Source organism: Corvus kubaryi, unplaced genomic scaffold (assembly GCF_017639235.1).
Source record: "Corvus kubaryi isolate FWS band 111438036 unplaced genomic scaffold, C.kubaryi_AGA036_p1.0 138, whole genome shotgun sequence".
NCBI classification, from domain to species: Eukaryota; Metazoa; Chordata; class Aves; order Passeriformes; family Corvidae; genus Corvus; species Corvus kubaryi.
The window spans coordinates 22740876-22752781 of NW_024580672.1; the positions used below are offsets into that span (position 1 = coordinate 22740876).

Sequence of the window (11906 nt, forward strand, 5' to 3'; positions counted from 1 at the left end):
CCTGGGATTTCTCCGGGTGGCTCCTCGGCAGGAACAAGAATCCCTGAGACCCACTTCTCATTAAAAGCTCTCCCATGAACACCAAGCCAGAACTGCACCTTCTGCAGAATTCACTCTCCCTGTGCCTTGCTGTGCTACGCTTCAATTACCAAAAAGATGGAACAAGCACCCTCATTTACATTTTTAACTTAATTGGCATATAACTGTTCTAAAAATAGCCTCAAGCATTCCAAGCGCAGTTACAAACATCACCCTAAAGGCTTCCAGTCAGCCAGACCTGCCCAGCCAGGCAGGGATGCCCCAGTGCGTCCTCAGCTGCCACCTCCAGGAAGTTTTCACTCAACATCCAGAAAAGAGCGATTTTTCCAGGCAGCAACCACACCTCAGCCTCTGGGAAAAGACCCAGGCTGCGCTCTCCCAGCACGTTTGTAACACCAAACACCCAGAGAATCTGCTTGGGACTTCACCACGCTGAGCAGCCAGCCTGTGAGTGCCCATTGCAGCTCAGGATGTGCCGCTGGGGCTCAGAGGTTTTCCCACAGAACCCCCTGAGATGAGGGAGGAACCAGCTCAGTTCACTGACTGCCCCTAAACGCGACCGGGACACGACCATGACAAACATCCACGGAACCCACTCCTGACACCCAATCCCAGAGAACGCCTCCAAACCCCTCCAAATCCCCAACTCCAGCCCCAGCTGCAGCGCTGCCACCCGAGCCCTCAGCACCCAGCAACAGCCGCACACAGCAGCGCTGTGCTGCTCCTCGGGGCCACAGCAGGGACCTTACCTGGGAAGGGCGAGGCCAGGAGCGGGACTTTGATGGGGGACAAGGTGAGGAGGTGGCAGGGCTGGAGGCTCGGCCCCGGGGGGCCCTGGGGGGCCTCGGGCTCCAGGGACACCAGCGCCAGGCTCTGAGTGCCAGCCGCTGCTTTAAGGCTGTTCTGGCAACCACCTGTGGGAGAGAGAGACACAGTGAGCGTGAGCTGGAGGGGAGAGCAAAGGCTTGGGGAGAATGACGTGCTCAGCACGCTGAATTTTGGCACCAAATGGAACAAGATGCAGCATGTCCCACCTGGCCTGTGCGCCCCCTCAGAGAGACACCAGAGCCTGAGCTGGGGTTATATAGAATATAGCTGTATTTTGGGCTCAGTTCTGGTCTCCAGAGCTCAAGAACCACAGAACCACAGAATCATTTACGTTGGAAAAGACCTCCAGGATCATTGAGTCTTAATCTTGACCAATCCTCACCTTCTCCCCAGCCCAGAGCCCTGAGTGCCACCTCCAGCCCTTCCTTGGACACCTCCAGGGATGGGCACTCCAAACCTCCCTGGGCAGCCCCTGCCAAGGCCCGACCTCCCTTTCCATGGGGAAATTCCTGCTGCTGTCCAACCTAAACCTTCCCTTGAAGGCCCCCATCTTGAGGCTGTTTCCTCTCATCCTGTCACTGGTTGCCTGGGAGAAGAAACGAAGAAAGGAAGTCAAGCAGCTACTGGAGAGGGTCCAGCAGAGGCCACAGAGATGATTTTGGGACTGGAGCATCTCTGAGATGAGGAGAGACTGTGGGAGCTGGGCCTGGTCAGTCTGCAGAAGGGAAGCTGAGAGGGGATCCCATCAATCCATACAAATATCCTCAAGGGCTGTCAGAGGATGGTGCCAGACTCTGTTCAGCGGTGCCAGAGACAGGACAAGGAGCAACGGCCAGAAACTAAACCACAGCAAGTTCCAGCCCCACATGAGAAAAAACTTCTTTCCATGGAGGGGCAGAGCCCTGGAACAGCTGCCCAGGGAGGGGCTGGAGTCTCCCTCTCCAGAGACATCCCAAACCCTCCTGGACACGTTCCTGTGTCACCTGCTCCAGGTGACCCTGCCTGGGCAGCGCCCTGAACTGGGTGATCTCCAGAGGTCCCTTCCAATCCCAGCTATTGTGTCACTGAGATATTTCTGAAGGACTCCCAGAGCCCCTTTGCCAATTGTGATTCCAAAGCCCCAGCTCGTGGCTGGAGCATTTTCAGCCATTAAACCCCACAGATGTGAACACATCACCACAACCCTGAGGGACGAGGCAGCAGTGACTCACACACAAACTGTGCAGGATTATTAAATTTAAATGAAAAAACTTAATAAAAAAGCCAAATATTTGAACACATGGAACACAATTATTCTCAACTTTCCTAAGTGTAACTGTCTGATGTCAAATCTGAATTTACTCCTTGCTGTATTAGGCACCCACTCTTCCCTCACCTGCCTGGCTGCTCTCCCGTGTCCTGCACACAAACCAAGCTCTACATCTCATCTCCTTCATCCCAAAAACACAACAGGGCACTTCATGGAATCACTGAGGCTGGAAAAGACCTTCAGGATCATCAAGTCAGCCTGTGCCCCATCCCCACCTTGTCCCCAGCCCAGAGCTCTGAGTGCCACGTCCAGACCTTCACTGGACACCTCCAGGGATGGGGACTCCAAACCTCCCTGGGCAGCCCCTGCCAATGGAACCCAGGAATCTCCCAATTCAAAGCTCAAACACCCTTCAGGCCCTGCCCCATTCACTCCCCAGTCTGACACTGGCAGGGAAGACCTTCAGAGCTAAATATTTAAATAAACATGAACAGGAGTTGTGAAACTCTTGAGCAGCAAAGCAGATCTGACAAACAGCAGCTGTTCCTCCCTCCACACCAAGCTCAGGATTCAAAAATTAAGCAATCATCAGCTTATTATGGCATCCAGCAAAGCTCCCAGCTCGGGCGCAGATCCTGCAGGCAACGGGAGACAACGGTGGCCCCACAAATCCCCATCTGGTCCCACTCCTCACTCCAGGCATTTCATCACCCTGAGGTGTCTCTTTCCCTGTGTATCCTGGCAAGGAGCACAGGGAGTGGCTGCTTGGGAAGGGTGACTGTGGGGTGAGGGATGCAGCCCCCCTACAACAGCTCCAGGGAGGAGAACCGCAGCAGGGACCTTGGATAACATCAGGGAATGGTTTGGGTTGGGACGGACCTTAAAAATCACCCAGTGCCAGCCCTGCCATGACAGGGACACCTCCCACTGTCCCAGGCTGCTCCCAGCCCCAATGTCCAGCCTGGCCTTGGGCACTGCCAGGGATCCAGGGGCAGCCCCAGCTGCTCTGGGCACCCTGTGCCAGGGCCTGCCCACCCTCCCAGGGAACAATTCCTGCCCAATCTCCCACCCAGCCCTGCCCTCTGGCACTGGGAAGCCATTCCCTGGGTCCTGTCCCTCCATGCCTTGTCCCCAGTCCCTCTGCAGCTCTCCTGGAGCCCCTTTAGGCCCTGCAAGGGGCTCTGAGCTCTCCCTGGAGCTCCCCTTCTCCAGGTGAGCACCCCCAGCTCTCCCAGCTTGTCACAACCCTTTACAAACAATTGTTTCCCAACAATAAGCCCTGCATTAGCCAAACAGAAGTAACATATTTTCAGTGCCACCAAAAAAGTCCATTATTTCTCCAGTATTCCTCCATGCCAAGGAGCACCTGCAGGTGCACTAAATAACAGGCACACAGGCCACAAAACCCCACAAATATTTAAGTTTTCATCATTCAGCAATGGATAAATGAAAACAGATTTTCTGCCAGAGTGACAATGGAAATTAAAAAAACAAAATACGATCAGTGTCCAACTAATCCAAGCTTAAATACAAGCTTCTTGTTCATTCACCTGGGAGCTGGAACAATCCTTCAGTGAGGTCAAACACCTGCCCTCCCAGAGCCTGTGCTCATTCCCAATTCCAGCTGTCTGCTGCTGGGAAAAACCCACAAAACATCTCCTGTAGCTCTTGTGAAAACGAATGCTGTCTGCAAACACGACTTTTCTGCGGCTTCCTGCAGGGCACAAGAGCAGAAAGGTTGTTTACTTCTCATTTGATTCTTTTATTCTGGAGAGGAGGATGTGATTTCCCCAAAGAGGGCAGGAAAACAGGAAAATAATGTGAGCCTGGGCTGCCTGGCCAGCCGGAGCCTGCGATGAGCAACGCTCCTGGAGCTGGGCTTCCTTATTAAACTTTCATCAGTCCCTTATTAAAGTTTCATCACTCAGTTGAAAGAGAAGTTTGGGTGGTTTCCCCTCCTTTGATGAAGTTCTCTCTCCTGCTGAATAATTCTGGGGAGGAAGGACCATCCCTGTGGCTGTCAGTGCTGGACAGGGAGCACGGGCAGGGGTTGGCGGGGCCACGCTCCTGCTCTGCCTCAGCTCAGCAGCATCCCACAGCTCATCCACTCAAACACAATGCTGGATTTGCCAAAGCCTCTGGAAGCTGGCCCAGGACTCCTTGAGAGCTGAGGGCTTCCATGTGAGAAGTTCTCCTCAGAAACAAACCAGGTCTTGCTGAAAGTTTTTTTTCAAAAAGGCTTTGAAAGGATTTGAGAGTTACCATTAATCATCCTGCATTTACAGGGGGAATTTCAAAAGTCAAATGCCATGAAAAAAGGAGTAAAATTCTATCACTGATATTCCAATGAGGGGGAAAATGCAGGATTTTTTCTAGCAGTGGTGTTTTCCACAGATCTGGTTTTGCCAGGCCATGGTACATCCTGGCAGTGAGGTGAAAACTTGTCCTCTGAATCCCAGAGTCCCTGAGGTTGGAAACGCCCTCCAGGATCACCGAGTCCAAGCTGTGCCCCATCCCCACCTTCTCCCCAGCCCAGAGCCCTGAGTGCCACCTCCAGGACTTCCCTGGACACCTCCAGGGATGGGCACTCCAAACCTCCCTGGGCACTTCAGTGTTTCTGTTCCAAACGTCACCAGCACCCCCTGACAGCAGTCCTGCCTGAACAGCAGCTCCCAGAGCCTCTTGGGAGGACCTATGTGCCTGCATCCAGCCCAGCTCCTCACAGCTCCACAGCCCCCCCAGCCCACCTGATGGCTTTAAGCAGAATTTTCTGTATTTTTAAGTAGGATTCTCTGCATTTTTAAGCTCCAGGACTTAAAGCAGCATTCGCTGTCCCTTCCTTTGACCTTGGTTGCAGATGGAGCCTGGTGGTGCCCCTGTCACCCTCAACCCCCTTCTGAATGCAAACAGATGTTCCCAGGGGTGTCAAACAGGGGGTGCTCAATGTTTATGGAAAGCTCTTGTACTTCACAACCTGCCTGGCGTTGGCCCGAGGGAACGTGGCACCTCCTCCTTGCACTGACCTGGGGTTCTGAGCTGAACCTGGCTCAAAACTGAGAGGGAGGCACCTCCCAAACGACACCAGAGACGCCCATAGGGCCCGGGCAGGGGCAGTGACACGCGTTAGGTGAGGCTGTACCAGTGACACGATTCTGCAGGTGATGTAATAACGATGTATTAGACAGGAGGGTGTGCGGAGTTTCAATGGATCAATCTGGATTTTCATCCCACTGCAAAGGAGAACACCCCCATATCCCTGTGAGGAGAACACCCCGATATCCCTGCGAAGGAGAACACCCCCATATCCCTGCAAGGAGAACACCCCCATATCCCTGCAAAGGAGAACACCCCCATATCCCTGCAAGGAGAACACCCCGATATCCCTGCAAAGGAGAACACAGGGATACCCCTGCAAAGGAGAACACAGGGATATCCCTGCAAAGGAGAACACCCCGATATCCCTGCGAGGAGAACACAGGGATACCCCTGCAAAGGAGAACACAGGGATATCCCTGCAAAGGAGAACACAGGGATACCCCTGCAAAGGAGAACACAGGGATACCCCTGCTTTCTGGATATCCCTGCTTTCCAAGGAGGAAAACAGCTGATGGCACTGCCATTGTAAACCCAGGAACAGCCCCGCTCACTTTTCTGCTCCTGGGCAATAAATGCAAATCCCTGGCTCCTCACAAACACCCCCTGCCCTGGAAGCACCGGGAGAGCTGGATTTATTCACCAGGAGGTCTCAGGGTCAGGTAGGATGATGTTAAGGAAAGGTCAGAACCACCAGCCCAGCCCATAAAGACATTGCTCGTGGGTTTATTTCTGTCATTTAAGTGGGAAAACAACCGTCACTCAAAGTTTCTCTTGATTTGGAGAGATAACAGGAAAAGCACCAAAAACCCATAAACTTAATAAGCAAAACAAAAAACTTTGTGAAGGCTGTGATTAAAGCCAAGCATTCCCAGACCTAATAAAGTGCTCAGCTCGGCTGTGCTTGAATGCTCCACAAACAAAGAGAGGTTTGATGGCTTTGCAGGGACATGAATGGGGTCCTGCTGTGCCATTCTTGGTTCCCAAACAGGGAGCAGCACACACACTTAACTACAAGATAATCCGATTTGGGAAGCCAAAACCTGAGTGCTTGTAAATGCAGATGTGCTTCAAACACTGAGCTGGGCTTAGGAAATACAGGAGGTCAGAGGTCCTGGGTCACTTATTTCATGAGAAAATAGAACCCCAATCTAACACAGAGCAGCCCTATTTAATTCATAGATCTGTAAACTGGAATTAACAAACTGGAATTACCAAACTGGAATCACGGAGCAAACTGGTTTTTTCTGTGTTTGGATGTGTATCTGCATATCAAAGGCAGTGCTGCTACTGGCTGCAAGAAACACTGGCTCGGTTCTGTAAAGGGTACTGGCATTAAGGGAAAGAAAAGACATTAATGAGAAGGATCCAAACGTCCCACACGACATCCTTGTCTCCAAGCAGGACAGACAAGGAACCAGATGAGCTTTAAGGTGCATTCCAACCCAAACCATTCCATGGTTCTGTGAAACCCTTCCCAAACACACGCACAGGAACACCCCCTTGGCAAGGGAGCACTGGTGGTGATGCTCCTGAGAGCCAGGAGTGCCAAACTGCACCAGCACACCTCCGAATGACATCAGGGACAGTGAAAGCACCGAGTGTCCTGTACCACAGGGCTCCTGCTTTCACCTGATGGGTGCCACCGAGGGGTCCTGCCAGTGCTCCCTCACCCCATCCAGCAGCCCTGAGCTCACAGGGATGTGCAGGACACACGGGGGGCACAGGGACACACCTGGCCAGTCCTGACCCACACAGCCGAGAGCACAGTGCAGGAGACAGAAACCTGAATCCTTTCTTTACAGAAATACCAATCACAGCAATCTGAATCCTTTCTTTACAGAAATACCAATCACAGCAATCTGAATCCTTCCTTACAGTCCTCTCTCTGCAGAAACATCTAAATGCTGCCTTCCTCCCCAAAGCGCCTCCCCCTGCACACATAAACCAGGCTATCATTGCCAGGGAAAAGGCCACCCTTCTCCTCAGAAACACTCAACACAGAGTACATAAATTCACGTTTTGCAGTTTGTGAGAGAATAATAACTGCTGCTTCTCACAGTAAATAACACCTTGGAGTAGCTGGAGCTGCAGCTGTTAAATTATGCACATTACCCTTCGCCAGCCTCCGTGCTCACTCCTTTATCTGAGGAGCACTGCAGCTCCATTGAGAAAACAATTATATCATTACTGATAACTGGGGAAGGCAGAGGCGCCGTAGGAGCGGCTCCCGAAATGAATCCTGCACAGAAACCTGATTAACTTCCCTTTTATCCCACTTAACCGAGCAATTTTTATTACTCTTCACATTAAGTGCAAGGATTCCATAGGAAATACCTCCAGTGCTGCCATAACACCTGGAGAAGCAGCTCCTGGTTGTGGCTGCAGGGCAGGGACCGGGCCACCCTGCAGGAATGGCCACTTGTCCCTCACGAGCTCTGGAGGCCCCTGACAGCCTGGGATGTTGGACTGGCACCAACCACAGCAACCAGAGAGGAGATCTCAAGAGGGATGGGAAGGAATTCTTGACTGGCCCTGGCACAGGGTGCCCAGAGCAGCTGGGGCTGCCCCTGGATCCCTGGCAGTGCCCAAGGCCAGGCTGGACATTGGGGCTGGGAGCAGCCTGGCACAGTGGGAGGTGTCCCTGCCATGGCAGGGGTGGCACTGGGTGGGCTTTGGGGTTCCTTCCCACCCAACCCAGTCTGGGATTCCATGATTCTGTGATTCCATTATTTACAGAGATGGCTGGGGGGATTTGTGCTTCTCCCTGCCCTTCTCCCACCTCAGAGGTGGAAGCCAGCACTGAACCTGCTGCTGGGGGAAGAGCAGGATCCAGCTGCAGGGCTCCTGAGCAAACAGCCATGGGCACAGGCATGCAACCCTTCCCCTCCCGGTGCTCCCTGCAGCCCACAGACGTGGCACCAGGCTGGCAGTGTCCCTGTTCTGCCTGGCACTGTCCCTGAGCCGCTCCCGGGAATGCTCTTGCCTTACATCTGACACTTTGCACGTGATAAAATATGCTTGTGCACATTTAAAATATAGAAATATTTTAAAATACTGACTTTTTTAGACATGCAGAAACAGGAGGGGCTGTGGGTCCCCTGCCCAGACCCCCTCCCTCACCAGCACACCCATCCTCACAGCCCCTGCTCCTCCTGCCTGGGAGCACAGCTCGGTGACTCCCCAGGCAGCCCGGGCACACAGCTGCTTTTATGGGTAATAAATATCAATAAATACTCTAATAAATAGAAATGGATTAATGACAGGGTCTCCCCTGTCACAGCAGTGCCTCCTCCAGCTGAGCCCCAGGCAGTCCTGGCAGCAGGAGAGGACAGCTGAGCCATAGCTCTGCTAGAACACCAAAACATGGACCCAGACTGAATGGGCCAACACGTTCCAGGGCATTCCCTGCTAATTAATCAGGCTGGCTAACGAGCCCAGGAGCCAGGATCTATTCCAGCACACTCCAAACCTCAGCACTGATGGCAAACACAAGGTCCTGAGTGCTGCACAGCTCTGAAATACAAACTGCTTTGGGGAAAGGCCACGGAAAGGGAGCCTCAACCCCTCTGCTCTCAACCCCAGGGACAGCACCTTTGCTCTGAGGAGGGCAGGAACAACTGGCAGCAAGCAGCAATTCTAATTCCCGCTTTAAGAGTGTATTTAGGGGCCGAAGCATCAGTGGCGCTTTACTCCTCAATCTTCTGTATAGAACAACTGCTATTTTAATTTACTCCTGCAGCAACAAAACAGAGCTCCAACCCGACTGGAATGCATGGTCTGCTCTTGGCCAACGGTAAATGTTCTTTTCCAGGTATAAATCTTGGTTACCTAAAGCATCACAGAATATTTACACAGTTCATATTTATATTTATAGCTTTTAGTTCTTCTGTTAAGTCACGCAGATTAATGGAATTTATTTCACAAATGACTGAGCTGTAATGAGATGACGGATCCACTGCTCTGCTCTCCTGCTGGCTGTCTGCACAGACCCCACCAAACTCTTAAAATGAGCAGACAGCAGAATCCTACATGGGCTGTGCCACAGAATCACAGGATCTTTCAGGCTGTCAGCGATTTCTTGTTTGAAAAATAAACTCAGTAGATGGGGAGTGGTTGGTCCCCTCCTTGCAGAGGTCACCAAGCAGCTACAGAACAGCCTGGCACAACCTGCCATAATTGCACACGGCCTTTTCCTTCTCTCGGAGTCATTCAGAGGATGACCTGCACTTGGCCATCAAGGGTCTGCTCAAGCAAGAGATTTTCAGCTGAATGGAAGCAAACCTTCACTTTAGAGAGCAGCTTTGCCTCTCTGGGGGACGCATTAAGGGAAAAACACCAAGAAACAGGCAGGTACTTAATTATTGATGCGCTTATATCCTGACCTGGGATCAGCTGAGGGGCCAAGACGAGCGTGGGCAGTGGCCTGGAGGCAGCAGCTGGCCTGGCTACAGCCATGGCTACTTGATTGCTCAGCAGCAGAGGCTTCTCAGCCCCCTGGAACAGCCTGGACTCCTCAGGTTGGATCCAGGCCGAATCCAGGGCAAAGGCATTGTTCAAGTAGATCTGTCCAACAGAAAGAAAGAAAAATGTTACAGTTTGAGATCCAAAATTCAGAAATACAAGTGAGAATGAAGTGTCTTTAACTCAATGTTACAGCAGGCAGTGCCTCTGCTGGGGACAAACTCCCCAGACCAGGGGGGTTTCTGCTCCCTCCCTGCCGAGGCTGAATTGAAGCGACCACTTAAAAATTAATTGGCTTTGACATGACTCATCAGCTGCTGCAGCAGCACAGGAGGCAAGGAATCACTGAGGGCAGCATTGTCCTGACACAGCCGCTCTGAGCGACCCCGTCGGCACCAGGATCACGGCCCCAACCGGGTCATGGGGATGAGGGACAGGGCAGGACAAAGGCACAAAACAGCTGAGGTGCAGCAGGGGACAAAGGCACAAAACCAGGTGTTCAGCACACAGCTGGCAAATGGGCAGATGTGGGGAACGGAGGTGGGATGGGGACACGGGACCCCCCGAGGGACACCCTAGCACCGGGGGTGTGGCAGCGCCCACGGTGACACCGCTCTGCCAGCACTGGACTGTGGCACCCCTTAGGGACAAACAGTGGGAAAACCAGGGAGAAAGGGGAGATGGAAAACCCCCATAACCATGTCTTGTAGGAAAATGAAGACATTCTACTCAAAGGAATAAATACTAAAGACATTTTAGTCTCATTAAAACTCGGGAACAGTGAGGCTGTAACTGCTGCTCCATCACCTGCCCCTTCCAACATTCCTCCCCCGCAGGGTTTTCCTGACAAACACCGACCTCTCACAGCCCTCCCCAGTTCACTGAGCCCACAACACTCTTCAGCTTAGGTACTTCATATGCTCCAGCCTTAAAAACCCTTCAGCACGCCAGGACCGCACTTACTTTGCAGTTGGGCAGCCTTTTATCAATCCAGCTCTTCCCGGCGTGAGGCGGCACCGTGGCTGTGTACACGGGCGGCAAAACCGGAACAAACTCCACGCTGGAAGAAGGGGAAAATCCTACGACCGGGGAGTGAGCTCCAAATAGCCACTTCGGAGGGAAAAAAAACCATAGGAGGAGGAGTTAACAAAAGGATTTTACCCTGAGTAACCGATGCTTTCCATGATTTCCTAATCCGTGACGGATGAGCACGGAGAATGTCAGGAATGTCCCTTCAGCCCAAGGGTTTGTGTTTCTTTGGGCATCGCAGGGTGAGCAGCGAGCGGCACTGGCGGCACAGAGCGGTTCGGGAAGCCACGAACCCAAAACCTGGAGCAGGGCAGCACCGGCAATGGCTGCAGCCGCCAGGCAAGCGGGGCTTCCTCTGCTCACACTGAACCTCACACCGAACCCAAAACAGCACCGGAAAGTGCCTTAAAACGCGTCTGGAGAACCAAAGGGAACGGCAGAAATGTTTTTTTTTCTCAACCTAAATTCGCCTGGCAAGTGGGTTCCCACAGCAAAACCACCTCTGCAGGTTCGTCGAGTGGTCTCCCGCTGGGGAATAATTGATGTTCCCGTTTCATTAGAGCAGCACCGACTGTTTTCTCCCGAGCCACAAGAGACGCTCGAGCTCGAAAAGGCTGGAAATCATCACACCGAATCGAGCGGACACCACAGCGCTCACAGCTCGCGTTTATTTTTACTTCTGTCTACCAAAAAACATGAAGCCGAGGCAAAACTGCGCGCACAGCTCCGACCCCTCCGCTGTGACGGGACGAACACGCGGCTGCAGGCTCCGCTACTGCGAGCAGCCTCATGGCAGCAATTAATAATTGAAATATTCATCAGGGAAAGCACTGGCGCGACACGTTGGTTCCAGTGACACGGCTCAAAACTTTCGTCTTTATAAATATTCACAGAGCGCACAGCGGCGATGCTGCCCCGGCTGCCGGAGCGCGCCCGGAGCATCCCTCCCGTTCCGGCTGCCTCTGCGGAAAGCGCATCCTGCAGCCAGCAAGGAGCCGAGCCCCGCCGGAGGGACCCCCGGCCGCACCGAACGGACCCCCAGCCCCTCTGGCAGCTCCTCTCCTCCCGGAGAAATCCTCGCCGCACGTTTCCAGAGCCGCTGGAAGTGCCGCGCTCCAACACGCGCGGGGCCGTGACCGGCGAGTGAGCCCACGGGGCGCAGAGCATCGGGAAGGGGATGCAGAGCCCGGGGAAGGGAGAATGC

The 11906-nt window shown here is 53.1% G+C and overlaps 1 protein-coding gene across 1 annotated transcript in view; it reads right to left on the reverse strand.

Annotated features, from left to right (window-relative positions):
* Positions 1–10798, reverse strand: part of TCERG1L (transcription elongation regulator 1 like) — a gene marked incomplete at its 5' end in the record, with an annotated part of 47949 nt that extends 37151 nt beyond the window's left edge. Inside the window, 3 exons of the mRNA XM_042018518.1 lie at positions 789–953; positions 9595–9775; positions 10637–10798. Of these exons, the coding sequence (XP_041874452.1) occupies positions 789–953; positions 9595–9775; positions 10637–10798 (508 nt within the window). The remainder of the gene's footprint in view (positions 1–788; positions 954–9594; positions 9776–10636) is intronic.
* Positions 10799–11906: the final 1108 nt, after the last annotated feature.